This window comes from Heliangelus exortis, chromosome 1 (assembly GCF_036169615.1).
Source record: "Heliangelus exortis chromosome 1, bHelExo1.hap1, whole genome shotgun sequence".
NCBI classification, from domain to species: Eukaryota; Metazoa; Chordata; class Aves; order Apodiformes; family Trochilidae; genus Heliangelus; species Heliangelus exortis.
This window is the reverse complement of record NC_092422.1, coordinates 109,970,665-109,995,815: the sequence shown is the minus strand read 5'-3', so window position 1 is coordinate 109,995,815 and position 25,151 is coordinate 109,970,665. Positions and strand designations below refer to the sequence as shown.

The 25,151-nt window shown below is 40.8% G+C and overlaps 1 protein-coding gene across 2 annotated transcripts in view; it reads left to right on the top strand.

The window, feature by feature from the left end:
* Nucleotides 1–4,913: 4,913 nt before the first annotated feature.
* ALCAM (activated leukocyte cell adhesion molecule) overlaps nucleotides 4,914–25,151 on the top strand; it is a 125,514-nt gene continuing 105,276 nt past the window's right edge. The window contains exon 1 of one of the 2 annotated variants that reach the window (XM_071758051.1): nucleotides 4,914–5,506. In XM_071758051.1, the coding sequence (XP_071614152.1) occupies nucleotides 5,398–5,506 (109 nt within the window). In that variant the 5' untranslated portion in view covers nucleotides 4,914–5,397. The remainder of the gene's footprint in view (nucleotides 5,507–25,151) is intronic. The other variant, XM_071758043.1, reaches the window with a different exon arrangement.

Here is a 25,151-nt window from a genome sequence, read left to right as displayed (position 1 = left end):
CTTCACAAGTCAGATGGTGCATGAGCCCTCCCGAGAACCTTGCTCCACACTGCTTGAAACATGTGGAGGTTCAGCTTACACACAGGCAGACCATCCTTGGATAAGCATCAGGAGCTGGCTGGAGCCACCAAACGGAGCAGAGAAACCCATCAACATCCCCATAAATCTCAGGACATTATGCTCCTCCTTGATCCTTCACAGTGTGCTAATATTGCAAGCCAGATGTTGCAGAAGTGCTTGCTGGCACTTTTTGGCAGAACACAACATGTCCAGGATGCTCCTTGGTAGATGGGACTCATCAGTTGCTATCGTATTAAGGTGTTTTCCTGCTACAGTTAAGTACTAGTAAAGTACAGATAAGTACTAGTTAAGTCTAGAAAGCACAGAAATTCGAATAATTTGGTTTTATGGATGCTGTGAAAAGGGGAAACACAGCATAAACGCATTAGCAATGTTAAAAATACCATTCTTTGTATTACAGTTATTTTACATCTCAAATACATTTTCAATACTACTCTTCAGACTTTGCCATTGTGTAGCCCACTGGATCTTCATGTAAAAACAACTCCTTGCTCTCAAAAGTGGCTTTTGTAATGAAAGAAAAAGAGACCTGGAATTTGAAAACTGCTTGTATTACCTGCCTCAAACCTGTTTTTAAAGAGGCAGAGGAAAAGGCAACTGAGCCTTTACAAAAGGCAATGAGGTGGCCAGCAGGGCTGATATATTCTGGTCCAACCTTATGAACTGGATTGGTCCTGCTCTTCATGCACTAAGTTAACATATCAAGCTACTGTCAAGATCAAAAACTTTTAAAGACAATAACCACCATCTCTTCTTAAAACTTCTTCCTCCAATCTTCCACTCATATTTTATGAAAACATCATCTCAGCCGAAGGCATTCTAAGTATTTTGTATATAATGCAACTTTAATGTTATTTTAATGAATGCTTGAGCAGTACTGGTCCTCGAGTTAAATTATGTAAAAAACAGGTGCACTGGACATGCGTAATAGGAAAAGACATTCGTTTCAGGAGCCTAATTGCTATGCTGATGACTATAATAACACTGGCAGGCATTTGTTGATGTTTCTGAGAAGGATCATTTTTGCAATAAAGAATTATTGGAAACACATATTCTGGGTATCCTTCCACTACAATTTCTTGTGGTTTTCTTACTTATTCCAAACATGTGCATCTGCTTTACATAGATCAGAGACAGCCAAATTTGCAGATAGCTGAAGAAACCCCAGTAACGAGGCTTTCTTCTTCGCTACTATTGGTCACAGTTCACTTTTAGCTCAAGTCTGGCTTTGACCATTTCCTAGTTGTGTCCTGCATGTTCTGTTTGAAATATCTCTTACAATCTAGAGAAACTTCACCATACACACCTGGTCTCATTCAGAATGACTTTGCTACCACTTATGCTCATGGGTTGGCTGATACCGAGCAACACAAAATAATTATTGACATACATGAGTATTCTACTACAACTTAATCAAGCTAAGTCATGTAAAGACTCTGCTCGACCTCAACGATTTGCAGAGCCTGGTGTTTAAAGGTATTCAAGTGCCTAAGGGAGTGGGAAACACCTTAGGATTTCCCAGTTGTCATAAAAATGTGGCTCTAGTCCCAGATGATTCACTAGCAATCCCTTCAGCAATGTTGTAACTGGCAGGATGGATTACATTTATGCTTAAGCCTTGATGGTAGGTAATGTTGCAATGAGTATCAGTACAAAAGACAAGAACCTATATCCATCTAGGTATCTCCTGAGTTAACAACTTTGACTTAACAGTCTCCAGCTAAATTAGCAGAACTACATGTACAGAAATACAAGGCTGGATGTTGCATTCACTAATTTGTCTTAGAAATCAAGGGTAGTTTCAACAACAGGTTTCCACTTTGCAGATGATACTTCTGAATGTTGAGCCATGAGCATATGCACAGTTTCACTGGTAAAATATAAACTCTAATCCTTCAAGACTAAAGCTTATTTTCTTGCTATTAAGAATGGATTAAATTACCAGGACTGTTGAGCAATGTTCTATTAAATATTATTCTCTAAAATTCTTGGTAGAAATTTGCTTTTAAATTAAGTATTTTATGAATCTGTTGTAAATGGGAAATTGTACTTAACTTAAAAAAACACCTCTTAGTTATAATGCACAACCATTATTAATTGATTACACTTTAAATCCTCTTTATAACAGAAAAACTATGGTTTGATAGGATTAAGCATTTATCAAAGATTTCTTTTTATTAGTAGTACTTGTCAAAAACATGGTTATTTTCTACAGGTTGTACTGGGTTTGTTTGTTTCGTAGTTTATTTTTTAGTTGGTTGGTTTTTTGTTGGGGTTTTTTTTTGGGTTTGTTTGGTTGGTTGGTTTTTGGTTTTGTTTTCCTACTAGCAATTGTTTTAACTCCTTCAAAATAAATGTTTATTTTGGACCTTAAAGCCAGGCAGTTGCTTCTTCCCCAACAGATCAGTGACTCATTTATACTCCCATTAACTTCAGTCAGAAAAGGAGCATAGCCCAGGAGAATAATGTGCAAAAAAACCAAATCCGTATTTTGTCAGCCCAATAGACTTTAAAGAAATTAATTACAAATCTCAGAACTGAGGACAGTTGAAATGGCATAGCATGTAAAGATAACTTTAATAATTATCTTGACAATTTCTAATCACATCTAAATTTGTGTGAAGTTATTAAAGCATTTGAGTAATCTGAGCTTGAGATGTTTTCTGTTTACTCAGAATTCAAAGAGCTCCTTTCAAGTGAAAGGTAAAAACAGCTTTGAAGAGAAATGAGAAAGGAGTGAGGGAAACCCTAAACTAATCATACTTCTGATTTAAGTATGTCCTTAATGTAATCTTCCACATTTCTCATATTATAGACTTTAAACAACACACTTGGTATTGATCTGAGAGCATATTTTATTCTGAATACTATCTTAAACATAAATCATAAAGTGACTCTGTATATTTTGCCTTTTTGAAATGTATGTCTCTATAGCTCACCTTTCTGCACCCTGCCATTGGAAACTCCTTGCAATATTACAAAGGCTTCCTTATCCCAAATCTGACTGACAGACAATATACACTTTTCCTTATTTTGATGCTACTGATGAACCAGTTAATCATCCGCTTTAAAAACAAGGTTCTTGGGCACTATTTAATTCCTCAAATCAGCAAATCATGTATTTGTATTTATACAAATGGATCTTGCTATTCTCACGTCTAAAACAAAATATACCAAGAGCACCAGTGAATTCAGGCCTATAAGCCCTTTTCTCTTATTGTCATCTTTGCATTCAGATAATTTTTAGAGTTTGACTATTCTGTCTTTTATCCCAGCCCCCAATCCAACTAGTTTGTCTACATCAATAAAGAAGGCAGGATTAGGCCATTAATTTGTAATAGAGCCCAAGTTATTGCAAAACCAGCACATACTATTAAAACCATTAGAAATTAAAAAACATAGTAGGAATAAAACTTAGACCTAGATTAGGAAGTCATCTCAATGCAATACTATAGAGTTTCTCTCTCAAAATTGTAAGGCTCCACAGGAATACAAATATTAAATGTTCCTACTAATAAGTACTTTACTTCTCTTAAATATGAAAAACAAAACAAAACAAAAAATTAGCTGGCCTCAACATGAAGAGAACAAGATTATTGATACCAAAAGTAGTAATTTTTGGAATCTGCACAGTATTATGACCACAAAGAAAAATCTGCTGAGAAAACAAGGGATGACAAAACTCTGCTGAGCAGTAAGCTTCAAAACTAAAATATTTTTAAAGTTGATTGCTTAGTATGAATCACATAATAAGAAATAACTGAGAAACTGTAAGATATTTTGAATTTAAGACAATACTTTCAAGTCCTAAAGGTGAAATATCCTTACCCCACCTTACAGAAAACAAACACAGTACATGAGGAAAAAATACACAGGCTGTGTTATTATAAACCTACTCTGTTTCACAGTAATATTTTAAGTGTTCTTAGCTGCTAGTCATGATGAAAATAGTTTTGAGAATAGTAAATATATGTGCACAACCAACTGGTTAAGCCTGTCTTTGATTTCCAGGAGTTTTAGGGAAGTTCCTGTCTAAGAATTCATGTATCACATGGTGAAGATAAAGCACTTGAGTTTGGATTTCACTGCTAGAAAGTCCCTCCAGAGAGACCACATGATGTGCATTATTCATAATTTTAGATTTTGGGCATCAGGCTTACTTCATATGATAGTGTGGGCTACATGTTGATCACACCGCACTGTTAGCCAAGAAATGTGCTGCGTGACTTCAGGGTGCTCATTTCCCTCTCTGTGAAACACCAATGCTTACTCAGACCGGAAGTGAAGGAGAATTAAAGCACTGTGCATGAAAACCCTGTTTCTGAGTGACATTACTTTGACGAGGAATCTTTTTGACCTTTAGGGCCGCCGACTTTCAGAAGTGCTGAATGATCCCCCCCTTTGCCCTTCAGCTTGTTTATTTAACGATGAGTGCTGTGAGCACCTTTCCCTTCTCTTTACCCAGCCTTCTAAATTAAATCTGATTATTCTGTTACTTTTTTTCGTTTGACGAGGGAGAGGATAAAACACAGATAAAGGATAAAACACCGCTTTTCTAAAGACAAAACGACAATATCATTTTTCACTTCTTTTTAAGCTTTTTTTGATTTGAAATACTGCCATCCAACATGCATTCTCAGCAGAGAGCAAGAGAATCCCATGCCTAGAGCAAATGCAACAGAGGGGTGGCTGAAGAGGGGGGTGGGCTTGCCCCGCCTGCCTCCCAGCCCCGCCGCCCAAGCGCCCCTCTCCACCGCCCCCCACTATCACGGCGCAGCCCCTCTCCCACCGAGCCCCCGGGCAGGGGCGCAACCCCCGGCCAGGCGGGGGGCCGCTTCCCCGGCAGCAACCGCGGCGGCAGCCAGGCGGGGCGGCGGCTGCCTCTGCCTGCGAGCCTTCCCCCTCCCCGCTGCCAGCGCTCCGTGTGGCGGGACGACGGGGGCGGGGGCACGGTGGGGGGGGCCGGGCCAGCGCCGCTGCCGCTGCTACAGCCACCGCCCGGCTCCGCCTCTCCCTCCGCAGCTCTCAGTCCTGGAGCGCCGCTCGGCTGCCAGAGGGAAGCTGCCACCTGCTCCGGTGCGGAGTCGCTCCTCGCTGCGCGCCGAGAGAGAGAGCAGCCGCCCCGCCGCCCGTGCCCGGGAAGTTACCGCTGCTCCCACCACCCCAGCTGGGGGAATAGCTGCTGCTGCCGCCGCCGCCTCCCAGCTCTCGGAAGGAGAGAAGTCTCCGCTTCGCTCGGCTGCTAGAGGGAGGAACCCTCGCGGGCGTGCCGCCCCGCTCCGCCGCTGCCTCCCGGTCCCGCCGCGGGCAGGCGGGATGATGGAGCCCCCCGCCACCGCCGCCTGCGCCTCCTGCTACCGCCGCCCGCCGCCGCCGCCGCTGCTGCTGCTCTGCCTCTTCCTCGCAGCCCTCCGCCTGCCGCCAGGTGAGCGCCAGCCCGCCCCGCGGAAAGGGGTGGCCGCGCCGTCCCGGCCGCGCGTAACTTGGCGGAGGGGAGGCTGGGGCCGCAGGTGGCGGTGCCCACCCGCGGCTCTCTGCTGCTGCTGCTAGGCGGGTCCGCCCTCTCTCCCTCCCGCCTCTCCTTCACCCGAGCGCCCTGGCACCTACCGCGGGGAGGCTGTTGGACCGGGGGTCCCTCCCGGCCCTTGGTGCCCTCCGCATAGTGTTTCGCCTCTGTGGGGAGCGAGAGGGGGTCTGGTACCCGCCGCTGCCCCCCGGGGGAAGGCGGCTGACGGGACGGGTTGCTGCTGCCTCTCCGGAGGCAGAAGCCGCCCCAGCTGTGAAGGGGCTGGAAGCGGTGGTCTCGCTTTTCCCCGTGGGAAACGGCGGTGGGGTCCCTCCGGGGCGTTGTCACCGGCGGCCGGGTAGGGGCGGCGGGCGCTGCTCCCGCGGGTGGGAGAACCGGGGCACGGCACGGCGCCCGTTTCACTTCCAGGCTGTGTGGCACGTCTCCGCAGCCAGCCGCCTCCAACTTCGGCGTGTTCAGCCTCTTCTCCTCTCCCCGCGGTGCCCGGCCACTCGCAGCTTTCGTACCGTCGGGCAGCTTCAGGCGTTGTCCGGGTGTTGTTGGGTGCCCTGGAAGCGCCGTCGGGGTGATGGTGGTGCCCGGCAGCCATGGGGGAGCAGCCGAGCTGTCGGTCTCCCCTGCGCAGCTGGCAGGGAGAGCGGAGGCCAACTCGGGTCCCCTGCGTGGTGGCAGCGAGCCCGGCCTGCGATGAGGCTGCTCCGGCGGGTCGGATTTGTGTGGGTAACTTCTTCCCCCCCTCCCCGCTCCGTAAAAGCACTCTCGGGGCGTTAGGGGAGTGAGAAGTGCTAAATAGCCTAATCGTTCTGGGAGTATTTTGGCCAGGAGGTGTTTGTAGGCTTTATTTTGTAAATATTGAGTGTGAAAGTGAAGTCTGGGGGAAAAGCTGTGAAGTGAGGAGTTCTGCATTCAACGCGGAGAGCGTTTCATTATTCTTGTAGAAAGAGCGTCAGCCTGTGGTAACATTTTGTATTGCTTTAAAAAATGGCTTGGCTTTAGCAACAGCGAAGGGCTCGCAGAAGTGTTGAAGTTGTTGGTTTTTCGTTCCTGCCCTCTCCCTTGTTATTACGTGCTCCTTAGTTAACCATTTACAGGCAGTATGATCTCACCGGAACAGAACACATCTTTTTCTCTAGCGAGATATTTATGTTTATTTTGTACATGCTTCAGTTGAATAGAAAAGAAGCTACACCAACAAGTAATCCTGCCGAAGCTTTCATTTCAATTAGAGGGGTGAAAAAGCTCCAAAGAGAACCAAAAGCAATATAGGAAGCATAAGCAATGTGTCAAGCTGTTGTGCTAGGCTTTTGCCTTTTTTGTGTAATCACTGTAGAATGTAAAAATAATCAGTCTTGGTGGCAGTTTACAAAGACTGCTGGTTTCTGTGATGTAGACGGAGTCTGCAGGAAAGATTGTTCATGAAATTTTAAAGGCATGTGGAGTACTCGGAGAGATAAGCACCACAGCTTCTAAGCAGCAAGACTTGGCCCCTGTGGAGAAATTTATCCCAGTAAATAAATTAACTCAATGAGTGTGTGGCTGTCTAAAATTTTTTCCATTGAAGGTAACCTGAAGCAATGTTTTATCTCAAGGGTTGCATTGATGGAGGTCTATGAAAAGATGGGACTTGGCCACATATGGCTCAGATAGGTTGAAGGTAAAGCCATCTGCCTGTTTTTTTTCTGCTCTTCACTTCTTCCTTGCCCCCTCAAGGAGAAGCTCCGGATAACTGTTCAGAGTGCAGTCAAATTCATGTTGGGAGAAATCAGCCCCGTCTCAGCTTAGAAACTTTGCCTGCAGTACTGAAAATGCCTGGAATGCCTAATATGAGATTTAAGCCTCTGGTTCTCACTTTGTTCTTCAGAGTATAAAAGATATTTAAATATAAAATTATCTATAAAAAGGTCTTTATCACTCTATACTTCACATTTCTTCTTGCTGTGTCAGCTATTTCAGATTATAGGTAAATTGCTATTACCTACAACAAATTCTGGATATATATGATGCTTTGCTTTGTGGAGTTCCATTTCAGGTTTTTATATGGAAAGCTTCCATAGATAAGCTATTAAAAGCATATTACAAGTTGATGTGCATCAGGTATAGATCTCTCCAGCAATATTCAAGCTGGCTGGGGATCCAGATGAGAAATTTTGGATTTATTTCTTCACAGGATAAACTGCCTAGGAAGATACTCATATAAGAAAAACTGAGAGGATTCAAGTCTGTATTTGGTTCTAAGGAGACTAAGTGTAGATCAGAGTAAATGAAAATACCAATTAAAATCTTGGACTCCTATGGAGGAAGTAACTGTATGTGAAAAGGAAGTCAGCTTTTAATCAGGAGCTAATCATGACCTTCCTGAAACTTCACCCTCCACTTTCTGGTGGGTTATGATTGTACTGAAAGCCAGATTCCCTTATACTGTGTTTTATTGCTAAAGACTGGTTACATATTGCTGTATTGCGTAAGGGTAGTGAGACTGTAATATGTAGTCTTTTCACTTACAATACTTACTCCATAATGTTTTGTTTTGGTTTTTTACCTGGTGTATCTGGTATGACATTTATCCGGGGAAGCTGGTTTTCTGTATTAGGATCTGAAGTTCACTTTTTTTTTTTTTCCTGAGACTGAAATCGGGAAGCATCTGCACCGTGTATGTGTTTTGTTATATATTCATGGTCTTGTACACAGGTAGCAAAGTCAGACTTAATTTTAAGTGAGCTATAAGTTTTTAAATAATTTGCTTTGGGAAGTGCTTGAGGTATTTAGTTATTTGGGGTGGGGTTGGTGTGGAGGTTTTTTTTGTGGTGTGTTTTTTTTTTTTTTTTTGTAATGTGAATATGGCACAAAAGTCTCGCAACAGAAATTATTTTTCTTCTTGTGCGCTCCCCTTCTCCGCTGAGTTTCTAGCACTTCTTGTAAGGCAGAGGGCAATGGCAGAAATCATCCAGGTCCGTAAATCTTTGAAATTTCATTCCATTGATTTCTACTAGAAATAATATATGTTGGTATGTTCTTGAAATAAATATCTCTGTAGCAAGTCATATTTAATTCCAAGATATCTTATTTCCACTTTCCAACCTGTGTAAGTTTAATACCCATCCTTACAGTACCATCCATTCTCCTTCCTGAAAGTAACCTAGGGTGCTGATATGTAATTCCAGGGTAAATTGTTTCAGCTGTCTTTGTAGTAAAAGTTAAGCTAGGTAAGCTGGTTTTGCTTTATTTCCAGAGGGGAGTTTTGAGGAACAGAATCTCTAAATATTTATGCAATACGACACATTAAGAGAAAAATAAAGAAAATAGCATTGAGTGTTTTGTGTAACGCGAATGAAATCTCCATGGTCAGGATAAACCTGTCTCCTGTTTTCCTACAAATATCCTAACTAATATCCTAACTTCTTTAGTGTGCTTTGGCATCTTAACCTGTAAGAGTGCTCACTGCAGATTTTTTTTTAATGTTATATCTCATTACATACAGATTACAGGTACTGTTTGGCCAGTCATACCGTGTCATACCACAATGGGCTTTTCTAAGCTGGGAAGAAGTTTCCTACCACAGAGACATTCTGGAGAGTATTTTTTAATTAGTGTTTTTTTGACTGGTTGAGCAAAAAAAAAAGGCATATTGCAGAGTAGGAAACCAGCTACAGAGGAGACAGGCCTATGTGTATATTCTGTGTATATACTCTCGAAGAGTTGAGAGACTGCATGTGCTGACTTCATAGGAGCTGTAATTTGTACTTGGGTCTACTACCACTAGATGATCAATACTTGGTTTCCCTTTCTTGTAACCTGCACTATGAGCACAAGCAGGATGGTCATAGGACCATAGGACCAAATACAGGCTGGCTCAAGGTCTGGTCTGCAGTCCTTGATCCACTGCTCTTTTCTGTGAGCATTTGGTTTGATGGTTTTGTTTCGTTTTTTCTTATATACTACTGTGCTCACTGTGGAAACTGTTTTTTATATATACTAATACAAATACTAAATAATAGTATAAATAACATAAATAAAGTATAATAATATAATATAAATAATATACATTTATATACTAATAGTATGGGGTTTTAGTATGGTATTGTTCAGTTCAGAAAACTCTGATCCAGGGCGAGATTTTACATGTTGTTTTTTGAGAGATGCACCATCATCTTCAGGTTCTTTGTTTACTGTTTCTCAAAGTTCCTCTGGGTTGGCCAGTGTACAGCTTTTTTCGTCTGGTAATACAATCCCTTTTTATTAGAAAATGCATATAAACTGCAAGGCCACGCTTGCAAGAGAATTGAGGACCTGTTGCAACGTGCTTATTTCTCTCGAGTTCCTCTCCTTTCAAGAAAAATAGTTATGCTTCCATGCACCGGTGGTCAAAGGAGAGAATCATCGAGAACTGTAACTGCTGTAGGTTGATAATTAGAATTGACTCAAGCAGAACCTGATTTTTCCTGGAAAAATGCAACCTTATCAGCTCCCCTTGATTTGCAGTTTTTGAGTTTTACCTTTTCTGAAGACTAGGCTTCAACCTGCATGTTTTTTTCATCGTGGTATCTTGTCTTTTATAAGAACAGGATGAATATTAAAGGAGGCTGTACATTCCTATCTTTAATACGCTGGAAAATGAATCTCATCCTTCAGAGAGAAGATTGCAGTGCAGCTTGTGTGCTGACAATCCACTACTAGCAGTGATTGGATCAAATGTCTTCCTTTTTTCTTTTCTGTTTTTGTTTTATTTTTACTGTTCCCCAGTGTTCTGTTGAGGGTGGCTTTAATTGTAGTTGGTGCTACCTGTGTGGATGTTAATCTAACCCTCCAAAGTGTCGGCTCTTTTGAGGAATATCTGCCTAGTTTAAGATGAAATTGGTTTTCTTATCATGTGTATAGGTCTTCAGAAAGGCAAATAAATATTTAGTTATTAAAACAACTGCTGCTTCTGCTGAGCTGGTATTTTTGTTGTTGATAAGAATAAGCCTCTTTTCAGAAGTAAAAAACCAGAGAAAAAGTGATAAAACAGTTGAGAGAGCAAGTGAGAGCGCCTGCAGCTTTAGGGTATGATTTTTAGAGGTTATCAGGGGTTAGAACAGTTCTGTAATGTTTGGTTAGAAAGCATTTGAAGTGCTTTCGATAGCAATGGAAATACTAAGCTGTTCCCTTGATAACAAGGAAAGAGTGCTTTTAGTGATCTGATGAGTGTTTCAGCAGTCTATATATCCATATCATCTGTTTTCAATTAAGTTGTACTTCGTATAGTTAACCCCTTATTGTGAAGAAAAACTTCAAATATTTGAACTGCATGCATGTATTGTGTGTCGTGCAGTGGTAGCCCCATCTGTAGCACCTCCTGGCATGGTTAAGCACGGATCACAGCAGTTTTACTCCTGAAACATCAGTAAAATTTTATGCATATTGGCTTTTCTGGACAGAGGAAGTCCCAGGGCTGGGGCTCTGTCAGGTTGGTGGTGTTTCAGCATAGGGCTGGGGCTCTGTCAGGTTGGTGGTGTTTCAGCATCTGTCAGAAGCACTACAGGTGGTTGTCCCCTTTCCCTTGGCTGCCTGTTGCATACCGTGTACCCAACGGGTGCATCTCAACTGTCCCAGCTGCAAAGTTTTGTTCTTTAAACAGAACGTTGATTTTGACCACAGCTGGTATATTTTAAACTTGAAGAGACATTGGCAGCTAATTCAATAGAGGGAGCTCTGCTACCTTCCTGTTAAAGCAGAGAGTCTCAGCTTTTCCCAGACCTCTGATGTCAGCTTGAAAGTTTCATTGCCTTTGCCTCTTAGCAGTGTTCTGTGGTGGCAGCTTTGCTTCTGAAGGCATCACAGGCTTCCTGTTGCATGAAGGAGAAGGAGAGACAAATCCAAATCATGTAACTGGCAGTCCCGAAAAGATTACTCAGAGATACCTCTGTGTTGCAGGAAGGCATTATGTGTGTTTTAAATGGATATGTTACGGAATCGGGTTTTTAAAAACCTTGCTTTTTCTGGGAGGGCCTTCATGGGGAAACACAATAATTAGAATAAAAAGAGGGGACTTTCCAGGGATGAAATGGACCAAGAGTGTTGTTGCATGATGAATGCCCTAGGTAGAATGAGAGCAAGCTACCATGATTCCAAGAAGCTGTATTAAGTATGACCTTTATTTAACAAAAAGGATTCTTTCAGTAATTTCTTCTAGAATAATAAAGGAAAACAGGACTATATATGCTGTTGTGTAAACAAGGTCTGGATTCAGGGCTACTATAAAAGAAAGCCTACTTAGGTACATGCTGTTATGCTTTGAAACCATTCCATACAGAAACAGGTACACAGAAAGCTGATAACTGTTCTGCAAACCTAGGATTTTATCTTTTTATTGGATTCTTTACTTTTTAAAATACTACTTCTCAGCAGACTATTTTGAAACTAATTATGAGCCCCCATTAAGAGATCAACCCCTTTAAAAAAAAAAGTAATAAGAAAATATTGTTTAAATAGGGTCACCTTCGAGTTAACTTGTAATGAACTCGGCATTATTCTCCAATCAGATGAATCCTGCACAAAAGCCATTTATCACTTGGCTTGCTGCAGAAATTGCTCTTTTTTTCCCAATTTAACTAGAGAAAATAACCATAGCTAATGGATAACAAAATAGATGTAGCTTGTATACAGCTATTGTAAATGTGGCATTTTATACAACTCTTCTGGCTGACATATTTCTGTTTTTTTCTTGGTTGTTGGGGTTTTGTTTGTTTGTTTGTTTGTTTTGTGATTTTCTGGGTATTGGGTTTTGTTATTGTTGGGGTATTGGTTTTGTTTTGCTTTTAAGAAAGTGGAACAACTTGTTTTCCTCGAACTGGATGTTGAGTTGAGTGAATTTATCAGGCTGGCCAGGAAGCATTGTTAAGGTTCATATTTCAGAAAGACAATAAAGGGTTGATGCTGTTTATCTGGTAGGGTGGGAACAGTAAATGTTTGCATAAGGTTCTGTAACTGGATAGTTTACAGGGAATATCCTGTTTGAACTGGGCTTAAAAATGAAAGGTTAAATGCAAGTTTTAATGTTGTTTGTGAGATGCAGTTCTTGCAGTTGTGGAATTATTTGTTGATTATTTAGAGTATTAACCTAGTAATTGTTTCAGTTTGGTACGGAATTTTATTGATGAAATGTAAAAAAAGAGCATATATTTAGCAAAGTGAGTTCTGTGAGTTGTCCAGATAAAAATAATGTTTGCTTGGTTAATCTTGTTCTTTTGGAGAGCTGAATGGCTGTTACCTGCAAAGCCATACATGGAATAAAAAAAGAAGGACAGAGAATGGCATATGTAAGCAAGATTTGGGGAACTTCAGTGTAGCCCTGTGACTTCTCATGAGGGAAGGATTCTGAATCGATTCCTTCATTCCTGATACTCCACATGAAGTTTGCTTTCTAAATATGGCAGAAGTTGAAAGATTCTGACACTGGCAGCAAAGTATTGTGCTGACAACTGGGGACGTAAATCAAGAAAATATTTGCATCTTGCATTTGACAGCTTGGAAGGTTAGCAAGGGGGTAATTTTTCCAGCTCTAATTCATTACTGAGATTTTTTTTAGTACATTTGTTTAGCATTACTTCTCAGTTCTGAAACTACTGAACAATTTACTGCTAATCTTGAATCCTACCTAGCATAGAAACAGTATTATAAATGTCCCACCTGCTTCCAGTTTATGTAAGTGAATTATACTTCTTACTATTGTGTTTCTGCATAGGCAAGAACTCTTAGTAATACAGGGCTTGCTGTGCAAACAGTTTTATTTTTTGAAACAGTCACCAAAATACAAGCAAATAATGACAGTAACTTCATGTTTTGTAAATTTACATTTTGCATCTTTGTTGCCAAGGTAAGTGCCGGTTTTTTTTTGTTTGTTTGGGTTTTTTTGGTTGGTTGGTTGTGTGTTAAATATTTAATACTGCCATAAAGTTTTTGCTTTAGTAGTTTAGTTCTTGGCATGGCTTCCATAACAGGCTTTTTGCCTTTTGGAGGGGTAACTGTTCCACACTTCTGTTTGACCTTGCTCATCTCACTACTGTTGAATGATGCAACCGGTTCTGTATTACCTTTGAAGTTTAAGTCATTAGTATAAACCTTTACCCTAAAGGCTTAACCCAGTTAATGTGCTGTGCCCCACAGCAGCGAATTCCTGAGTGTCTATGCTAATCTCTGATGTTGGAGTGGGGCTTCTGAAAGTTCACCTGCAGATTTGGTAAAGGTCAGGTTCTGGTATTTCATCCAGACTCTGTTGTATCATTTCGTGCTGTTGCTTATCACTTTCTTAAGTGCCCTGCAGTTTTAAATCCAAAATGTCTGCACAGCATCTGGAGGTGGCAGGGGGAGGAGTCTACAGCTTTTGAGATGGTGGAAAATAAGTGGCACGTTGCAAAGGTAATAAGCATGGATGTAGAAGGAGCAGGTTAATTGGCATCTTCTGTGCATCTTAGCATACTGTGTGTCTGCTTTGTTAGAAATGAAGCTCATTTTCTTATCTCAAAAAAGCCATAAGCCCTTGGTGTCTGCAGGCACAAGGAAGCTGCTATAGAACCAGGGAAGTCAAACTTTCTGGCCTGTGTTGGTGAATATCAGAAGGCCCTAAGAGCTGGAAAATGTCTGCCTGAGAATCAGAGGGATAGAAATGGGGGGGGGAAGGGGAAATGAGAGTTGTGGGTTTTTTTCAGAGCTCACGGGAGTGGGGCCATAGCTGGGTGAGTAGGGCATGCTGGCAGTGTTAGGCTGTGCAGAGCCTGCTGGCTGTCATTGTCCCCCAGTTGGGAACTTGGACCAATGCTGAAGCCACCATCCAGCACAATTTGGTGAGGGCAGCTTTGGAATTACTCTTGGGCAGCATGCAGCTCAAGAGCCAGAGGTCAGAAACTCTGTGTAATGATGGTCACCTGCAGTGTTAATGGTGGCTGCTTCCTTTCCACTGTGTAAGAGGGGAAGGGAAGAGTCTGTATAACTCCCAAACTTGAAATTCTCTTCCTTTGCTGGGGGCATGCTTACCCTCTGAAGAGTTGAAGAGAGGTTATCTGCTTACTGTAGGGGCATCATTTTTTTCCTCTGCTCTGAATGGCGTTCAAGGTTACTGAACTGTGGGTTTACTTTTCCGTCATTCTGTCCATCTGGGAGTACAGAGTTGATAAGGAAAGATGGGCTTCAGTGTACTGGGTATTCTTGCAATCTTTGGCTCTCTTTCCATTGCATCAGCAGCGTGGGGCGCAGAGAGATGAATAACACAGTGTATTTCTTCAGTGAATGCTGAATGGGTGAGTGTGAGCTGCCAGAAGTGTTATCCAGAAAGAAGTGGGGTGTTGTGTGGGGTGATACAGTCAGCCAGGGGAGGAAAGGCAGGTGAATTGCTTTTAGCTGGAATTCATTGTCCAGTTTTACGAGATGTCGAAGTATTTTTGGAGATGGAAATTGATAGCTCAGCCCAAATCAATTAAATGCTAATGTTAATTTTTTTTAAGAAGTAGTGCATTTAAACTGTTTCTTGAAATAAATTGCTGTTGTAGTTTTATGAATGGTTACTCCTGAGGGCCACATATAAACTTCGAATTTACAAAATGCTTTGTGTAAATATATATATAAAACCCTAGTCTTCTCAGTATGGTGGGGTGCCTTGTGTTAGGTATGGATGCTAAGTCATTAAAACCTTATAAATTGCTGGCTCCTTGTAGCTTTTCAGTGGGTTGCTAGTATCCTTTGAGATGTTGTCATCTGTAAACGTCAATGATTGTCCTGAGAAGCTTTTCATGTAAGTGTGAAAGAGCAGAGCATGCTGAGGAGCATGACTCTTTATGAAGAGGCTTTCTTTGTGTGATAGAATAAATATTTGACACTTCTTGGACATACTGTAAAACACAGTTTTTTCATAACCACAGAATAAGGCTTCTGGCCCATAATCTGCAAGTTCTGTGACAGAGCGTGGTAAATGCTACATAAATCTTGAAGGACTCTGTTAGTTGTAGGTTGTAACAGAAACTCTAAGGGGAGTATTGCAATAAAAATCTTTATTTTCTTGCAAAAAGTATGGATCGTTTCTTTTGTTTCTGTTTTGGTATTTTGTTGTTTGTGGGTTTGATTTTTTTGTTTGTTTGGTGTTGTTGGTTTTTTTTTTCTTTAAGAATGCACTATTATTCCATCTTTATGAAAGGAGGGAGAGAAAGGTACTAGAAAAACGGAATTTTATCCAGTCTTGAATTAATTCCAGGCATGAGGTCAAGACCTATATCTCCCATCTGCTAATAAAACAGTTGGCTGAGCAATTTCTCGGTATCTTTCACAATGGTAGTTTTAAAGAAAAAAACAGTTTGATTGTTTTTTATTAGGGGAGACTGAGTACCTGATGTGGGTCGAGGATTTGTTGTTCGTTTTGGTTTTAAAAAATATAATTTAATGGAGGGAAGTTATCCATGGTCTCTGGAGTAAGTTGTACTGTATTGCTGGGCTTTTCAAACTGTGAAAGGCAGAAGGAAACTTTTGTGAATGGGAACTGAGTGAACTGGGTGAAGTCACTTTGCAAATTGGTTGTTATTTTCAGCTTGGTCCACTACCAAGCTTTTAAGCCAGTTTGTCAGCCTGCAGTTCATGTAAGAGGATTTGAGTGGTCTAACTTAAACTCCTGTATTACAGTGGTGATAAAATAATTGAGTTTTGTATTTGTTGTGGCAATTGCTTGAGCTAAACTTTATTGCCATCTTTTTGACAGTTCTGTAATACTTTAGTTGCAACTGCAAGGCTAGAAAGTATTATGTGAGCTGCTTCTGCAGTGGGCTCACATCCCTGGTAATGACTGTTACCAGCACACTGTTTGGGAGTCCATGATGCTTAGCCTTGTATAAATGATATTTGCAGAGGTACCAGGTGAATTATATGTTGAATAGCTGTCCTTGTGTCAGGGGTAGCCAAACTGCCCTGCAAGGCTCAGGGGTGGGAATCACCCTGTGATCTGAATCTGAACGGCGTGTGCCCAGGTCAGAAAGCCCAGGGAGGTTCAGCTCCTGCTGGACTGGGTGCTCCTCTGAGATGGTATTTCTGGTGCAGGAAAGGACCAGACTGAATATTCAGTGGCTCTCAGGGCAGCCTGGCGGTGTCAGCCAGCGCCAGCAGCTCCTGCTGCAGCTGGGGAGCATCTGTGACTGCACCATTCAGCTCTGGGATAAACCCTTGTGTGTGCTTTAACTATGCATTCTAGGTGCTGTATTTTTTATATATATTGTCAGGTGTGATCTTGCTTCTTGCTTCCACAAGTGAGTGGAGGTTTAGAATTGTGTGAAGTGAGGTGGCATGCAGATTCACACTGAGAACTGTTATATTTCTGCCATTTGATTTGGTGGGGAATCAGAACTTGGCTTTCCAAGATCACAGAAAAGGGAAAACGACATGAATGCTGGAATTCTTACCCATGGATTTTTATTCTTTTAGCACCTGATACTTATGAAAAAAAAAGATGGTTTAAAGAAAACAACAGAATAGAGGCTTTTTCATTTATAAACTGCTCTTGAACGTCAAAGGAGATTTGGGAAAATTTCTCTCTGAGAAATAAAATATTTTTTGCTAGTATATTGTTTGCTAAATTTCTGTGTGTCACTGACTAGTATATGTCTCTATAATCTGTAGGTTTTGGAAAGTGAAGGCTTTAGTGGTGAGAACAATTAAGGAAAGCTAGGGTACTTAGAACTGCAAGAGCAGCACTTTGAACCTTTGGCAGAGTTTATTAATGTGAAGGGAAGATGGATTGGTTTTATACTAAAATTCCGTTTTCTCACACTGCTCTGTAAGCAAATGTTGACTGGAGCAGGTACAAACTAGCTGAAAGAGAGGTTTGCTGTCAGTAACTGATGATCTAGCTAAAGACACAGATCAGCATCTCTGCAAGGAATAGCATACACAAATGTGAAGCAAATAGCTTACTTCCAGCGTGTTAAGCCAGTTACACCCAAAAAGGCCTGTGTAAGGAAAGAATATGACAAAACTCTGGAAGGGGTTCTTCAGTGGAGACTGGGAGAGATGAAGTGTCATTTGGGAAGTCCTGTAGAAGGACCTGTAGGACAACCATTTTGATGGCCAGGAGGCAGTGTGGCTGGCACGTTTCTGGGTGTGAGTTTTTGAAGAACAGTCAGTGGAACCTGAGAGGATCCCAGCTTTTGGATCTGACCTGTCACATCCATTTTTCCTGAAGAGGCAGTTAGCGTACAGTACTTGGGGATGGAGAGCTTGGGGTGCTGGAGAGTGGGCAGGCAGTGGCAGGAGGAAGGAAGCCAAGGGCCCCAGCCATGGTCACACAGAGCCAGCCTGTGCTGCCTCTCATGGAGGAAGTGGAATGAAACAAGTAGTGAAGGTAGAACCAAAAGCTTTCTGTAGGAGCCTTCTGGAAAATGGCAGAGTAAAGGAGGACCCTCAGCAAGACTGTTTTGAGGGTGAGGAGCAGAGGCAAGACACCAGAGAGCAAAGGAAACCCACAGGTCAGGTGGTGCCTGCTTTGTTCTGTCTCACCAGGTGCTCTCCTAGTTTTCGCAATTCCTTTCCCTCCTCCTTCTCCTTTTACCTGCTGTAATTACCAGGCCTCCCCCCTTGGTCAAGACTGGGTATTGCCACGCCACCTTACACTAATCTTTATGTTCCTCTTTGTCAGCCATACAATTCAGTGTTGTTTCCTGCCTCGGGAAGATACGTGCTCCCCACAGGGATTTCTTGGAAGTGCTCTCACCCTGGGATTACATCCCCTGTGCTTGTTCGTAGGGCAGCCACCTGGGCTGAGGCACCCTTTTTGAGCTACATCCCATCTCTGTTCTTGGGTCAGTACAGATAACCTAAAAAGCTGTTTATGCTAACAGTCTTTTATGGAGGTAGAGGAAAACACTTCTGAATGTTTTCTTCTGGTCATTTTAGGATGCTTGGTGTATGGAAGAAAGGGAAAGGGTGTAATATGCTGAACATAATCACTGTGTGACCTTCATAGCCATCTCTGTCCTGTTGAGCCATCAGACTTTCTCTGGAGTAACACAGACCTGGCACTGTGATCATTCCAGATGGTCAAGAAACTCTCTGGAATGAAGCAGCCCATATTCTTACAGTGCATTTGTACCAATTCCAAAGAGATGGAATATCAAGTGTTTAATATGAACACTGTAATAAAGGTAGCTGGATGATCCACTGCTGCTGAAACAGCAACTGGCAACCATTTTTCCAGTCTGAGCCTTTTTGTGCTGTGTCTGTTTCTGAGGTAGGGACCGTCAGACTGTGGTAGTTGCCAGACACTGTAAAACTACAACAGCGACTGTGTGAGGTCACAAAATCCAGAAATTAAACTCATACAGCAGTTTTGGACAGCATGTGTTAGAACACCCAGCTTTGAAGTTAATTCAAGTATGTAAATATGTTGTTGAGGATCTTATTCTTAGGCTAGAGGCAGAAGGGTCGCTACAGAGGGGGCCCAGGAGGTCAAGCTAAGATGTGAGTGGTGGCATAAAGGCTCTTTTAAGATGGTTGATGCTGTCTGTGAGTCATAGCAGGTTTTTGTTCCTTGCAGAGAATGTCTGACTAGCACAGCTCATCAAGTATTTAGGTAGGAAGTTGCTCTGGTTCAGTCTTCCCAAGTATGATCCAAGTTCAGTTCTTCAGCTGACTTTTTAAGCCTCCAGTTTTAAATTACACCCACGTGATTTTTCTGTATATAAAATATAATATATGAGAAAAAGGATTTTGGTTATTGTGCCTGTCAGCAGAGCATATGCAGCTTACTGAGCTTTCTTGAGTATAATTTTAAATGAAGGGAATGCTTTATATAAAGTAAGATTATCTCATCACAATATTTTTATGATTGTTAATTAAAATACGAGGAAATCCTCTAGAGCAGATTCACAGTTTTGAGACTTTTATGAGACTTTACATGAGATCTATTTTTGTAGTTATGCTGCCTTATTAGTTTTGAGATTAGGGTATGTTTCAAATGCATGGCTATCAAATCCTGTGATGATTGCTTGTTTTGTAGTGTAGACTAATTCACTTATGGTCCTATTCATGTGTTGTGTCCCACTTTTCAGCAAGATGTTGTAGTACTTTATTGTTATTGCTATTTAAAATAAACTCCCACAATGGTTTTGATTTGAGGTTGTATTTTTTTCAATATTAACTTTCAGTGAAGCATACTATGTTGGATTATTGTGAATAATGACCAATTAGATTGTTCCAACTCCTAAAAATCCATTTTCATCATACTGAAAAACTGTAAAATATAAATGAAGTATCACTATGACCAGCTACAAGAAACTTAATTTAAAAAAATATCTTGGCATAATGGGAAACCTGTAAAATCTTGGGTCACTATGCGTAAAACTGTGATAGGAGACAAGACCTAGAGCAAGTTTTCTGAAGAAAATGGAAGTTATTAAACACCTGTATCTGCCCTGTTCTCTTTGCAGTGAACTGGTGTGTTGGTGGAAGGTTGATAATCATGCTTATTGCTATCTGCTTAAACTTGTGCTCAGGCTAGAGAAGGACTTGGAGCAAAGAGATCTGAATGAGGTTAAGCAAATATTTTTCGCCTTGCTCTAACCAAGCCTGTAATAGCACAGCCTGAGTCTTCTAATTGAAGGCTCACCTGTCATCTCAAACAAAACCTCCAAGATGTTTGCAGAATTTTCAATTCTAGGAATAATTAAGGCATGGAGAAAAGTGATCAACTGTGAATTACAGAAGTCAGAGTTCAGGATTCAAAGCCCTTTCCTTTGAACTATTTGTGTGAGTGACCACTTGTACTCTAGGCCAGCAGGAGACCATGTAAAGGAGAGGATGCTCTTCACTTTTTCCTCTGGGTCATTAATCACAAGCTTAGGAGGTCTTTTTGTGAAGATCTAGAGAGGAAAAACATGAGCTAAAGTATCAGGTAAAATAATCAGGGCTAATTATCTTACAGTCTTTAAAGGAAGTCTTTCCTTAGAGGATCACATTGCTCAAGAATATAATGTATGATTCCCTGATGCTTCTATAATAGGCCAGGTGTTAGCATGGATGTGCTTACACGAGCAGACTGCACTGTCAAAAACAAAGCAAGGGAGAGGAAGAAGGAGGGAGAATTGTTTGTTATGCTGTCAGGAATATGCATGCTGATACGAGCTGTGTTTATATTAGTCGACTATTCTGATACAGCTAATTAATCAAAATTTGCCTACCAAACTATGTCTCAGATATTCTAGTCCTTTTGCAGGTGTTGAAGGAAAATAGAATGAATGGGTGCAGTCTTGCTGTTGATAATGTTTAATAGAATAAATGTGTTAAAAGACTTGAGGGTTTTTTTGTTGTTTTGTTTGGTTTTTTTTCATAAGCCCATGGAATAAAATGGGAACAGAAGTTAAAACAAGAAATGAGAAGGGAAAGCTTTTAAAAAGATAAGTGGAAGAAATACAGGCTAGAGTGTTCTTTGTGTGTCTTCTGAGAGAAAGTCGTTGACAGGTGCTGGGAAGGTAAACATCTACTTGTATCTTCTGAGTTGTGGAAGTATCATATGTATTTCCTTTTGGTCCTGCTGGAGCTCTGGGTGTTCTGTGCAGTGGCAGTGACACAGGGGAAGAACAGGATTGTGAAATTTGCCAGATTTGTGTGGCACAGATCTGCTTAGCAGACCTGTGGGACAGTGACTAATGATTTCTCCTGACTCCTTGCTTCCCTCACAGAAAAGAAGTTCATTTATTTTGATTCTTGTACTGGGGAAAAGTTTATTTGCAGTTTTGGTTTTAATAGTAAAAAGAAAATTAAAGTCCTACTGAAGTGATTTTTCCATCTCTTATAGAGGCTTTGCCTACAAAACTTTTTTGCTGGTGTATTTCTTTATACAGATTTGTGTCTTCTAAAGTAATGTTTTATCATACATCAAAAAACTTGCTCTGGAATTTCCTCTCATACCCATCCTTCAGAGGCTTCTTGGTGTTGCACATCCCATGTGGAGAGTGCTCAGTTACTTAGAAAGATGTATGTGGGTGTCTGGCAGATTTTGGGCTAGGAAAAGGAGGTAGTGTAGCTTTTTGGGTTTTTCCTTCTCAATTTCTGTTCAAGAAAAGTCATGCTGTAAGTCTTGTTCTTCTGTTTAGCTGAAGTAAACCTAATTAAGAGTAACTTTTGATAACCTTGCATCTCATTTTCTCTCGGGTCATTTACCCAGTAATGACACCAAATGCACTAAAGTAGTCAATACCATTTTTTGCAGTGGTGTTAGTTCAGTCTTCATTTATAGAGGGGAAAGCAGGCAATGAAACAGATGAACTGTTAGATAAAATATCAATGCTGCACATATAGGCTTTCATATCAGTGCAATTGGATGCATACTGAAAGTGAGAATCAATTATAGCTGTTGCTTATCGGAAGTTAGCAAAGGGTAAATGCAGTTTCAATTTTATAATCAATTACCTAGCCCTGGAACTTGTTAGCAAAGGTTGGAAGCTGTAATAATTTTCAGTAAATGTCTACACATTATCTCAATGTACGTCTATATGATGCATTCTAGGGAGTTGAGGGAGAAATGTTTCTCTTCCCTGAAGTCTTTTAAACTGGCTTGTGGGAGGTGAGGATCAAGCTCTTCAATTTCTTAGCACAGCTGGCATTTGTAGGGCAGGTTGCATCAAAAATGATGGCATATACTTTCTCATTGCTAAACACTTGTTTTTTCCAGTTGTAAGCATATGTATTATTTTACTTAAAGCTTTGTGAGTTTAAAGGTTTGCATCATGGTTAATTTATCAATCTCACCTCATGGGTTAGAATTTACAGATAAAGGACATAAAATAAAGAAGGACAACTTACTTCATTTTTTGTTATTTCTATTTGCCTTTGTATTTTCTATTTCTCAATAAGGATTAAAAATTCTTTGAGTGCAGGAGTTACTTGTTGCTGGTGATGGGCTATGAATGCATTGTGCCAGAAAACTACCAATCTTCCAGTGTTACTAGCCTAATCAAGACAGTGTTTGCTGTTCATTAGCAAGCCTTCATTTTCCAGTTCTTGGAAGTACCTATAAAACACTCCCTTGTTTTTATTCCAATGTTTTAGCATCTTGTTTTGTTTATCATCTCTCTTCTGTGGTTTTATTTCTGGAGGCTTATGCCGGCTTTGTTTCTGTTGCTTTTCTGATTGATGTCAGGGTTGCACACTGCAGCATTGCTTCTTTCACTGAAGTGTTCTTAAAAAAAAAAAAAAACAACCAACAACACATTGTTTGCAATGTAATCTTCAGTTCCAGTCTTTGGATCTTCCTTGTACCTGAAACTGCTTCTATAAGAGACAGCTGGGTCAAGTGGCTCTGCTAGCCAGACCACAAAGGTAGGCATTAGTTACCAGTAGGATATTTAATTTATTTTAATTTGTCAGTTATTTTTTGTAGGGTAAAATGAATTTTCAGTGAACTTGGTGGTCTTGTACTTCTGTTTCAATTTTTACATATTTCTCCATGAGCACTGTAAGCTACTGAAACTTCTTTCTATCTCTGAGTGTTTGTTTTAATTAGGAAAAAACTCTCTTGTTCTATGATAATTCAGAATTATATACCACAACTATTTGTTACTCATGTCCATGGGTAGCTTTTGTAGACTAGTTAGTTTCCAAATCACAATGTATTTTGACCTCCTGTTTTTCCAAGACGTTTTCATTGTCAGGCTCCTTCTAGCTGCATTTTTTTTTGTCGTATTTTCTTAACTGACTTAAATTAAAGTGGCCTGACTGCCCCTCTGTTTTTAAAAATGACAGATAACATTTATTTGAATCTCTGTGGCAATAATCAGTCTTTCTGAGCTTGTAGACTCTTGTTGTCTCTTGCTTCCCAGGCCCTCACTGGGAAACTTGACTGCCAGCTGCAGATTACAGCAACAATGGAAATAAAAGCATTTTCTAGGTACACTTGATATCTTGATTTAACTAGAAATCTATATTTAACTGGAAGCAATGCTAAGAATAGCAATCTCTGCTAGCCTGGCTGGCTTGGTTCTCATTCAGGTTTCAATATCTATTTTTAGTGGGTCTATTTTTCTCTTGTTCTCCAAGCAAACGCAAGTATTCTCAAGTTACTGCAAGTTTAGGAATTAGGGCAGGGTCTCCAAATCCTGTAGATGGTTTAACAAACTCTTTGGCGAGCAGGGGATTACAGGGTATGGCAGGTTGCTTCTAGTAGTGGTTTTCCAGGGTGGGAAGTGGTACCTGGAGCTGTGCAGGGATCCTTGAATGAGCACAGTGTGCTAAGATGGTAGTGTGGTGATTGTAGCTGTGTGAGTGTAAAGCTGTGCTAGCAGCTGATTGATGGAGGTGCTGCACAGCTGCTTTGTCTCTGAGGCTGTTTTCCTCCTAGATTTGTTGCTGCCTTGTTAAATATCAACTTGGAGGTGCCTGAGCTGTACAAAAGTGGTCATAGACTTCAAAGGCTCTTTGTCAGTGTTCTGTGTAGACAAGGAGGATAGGAGGTGGCTCTGTCCTTTGAGAGAGAGGAGGCTTCTGGATTTTACTGCAGTTAAAGACAACTCCCTGCTCCTCATCCTGGCCAGGTGGGATTGTCCAGCTAGAAAATGCTGCACCTAAAGGTGCAGGTGGGCTACAAGGTGTGCTGAGGGAGCAGTAACTGGCTGGCTTGTCTCTGACCAGATAGAAAACTCAATGGAAATTGTTCCTGTCATCAACTAAAATGACAGTATGGAAGGCATTAAGGAGCTTGTGAAGGACTTTGTGAAAGAAACAAATTGGATGGGGATGGAAAAGCTAAGTGAAAGGTGAAGGAAAGGTAAAGGAGAGGGAATGAGGCTGTTGTAGGACTCTTTTTCAGAAAAAAAAAAAAAAAAGTAAAAATCTCTTACTAGCATTAGGCAGTAAAGCCCACAGTTTTTTTGCTTTCTAGTTTATATTTTGTGCAGCCTATAAAAATGATATAACTGCACTTCATTTATGTCAGTAATTGAGTCTGTAATTAAGGATTTTATTACCAATAAACCCTTGTGATTGTGTGTAGTGAATATTATTAAAGCCCATTTTTCATTATAAATTTCTCCTGATCAGTTATGAAAGTATTTTTCAAGTTTAAAAATCAATGACAAAACATTTTGTTTGAAGTTCATTCTTTTTCTGCATACAAAATAGGAAAGCAATACAACAGAGGTCATGATCCAAACAGTGCCATCTCCATTTTTTGTCTGCCTAAGGAAACACTGAAATATTTATTTAAACCTTTAATTTGGGTTTAGGCATTCCAACTGAATGTGTTTTAAACTCTCATGTTATTACATAAAAAAAATCTTTTTGCTCTGTCCTCAAAGGCCGTGCAAGTCCAAATGCAAGGAAATAAAACTCTCAGAGAATTTAATGAACTAATGCCCACAGATTAGCATGTACTTCTGCAGATGCCTTCTTTTCTTGTCATTCCTCTGTAATGCAGGGTAACTTGAATAGGAGGCAGTGATGAAAAATGCTTCACAAACAAGTGAATGACCAGCTAAACTGATTTGGAAATCAGTCATGCACCCAAAATGGACAATTCCGTAAAAAAAACACCCTCTGGTTGCTG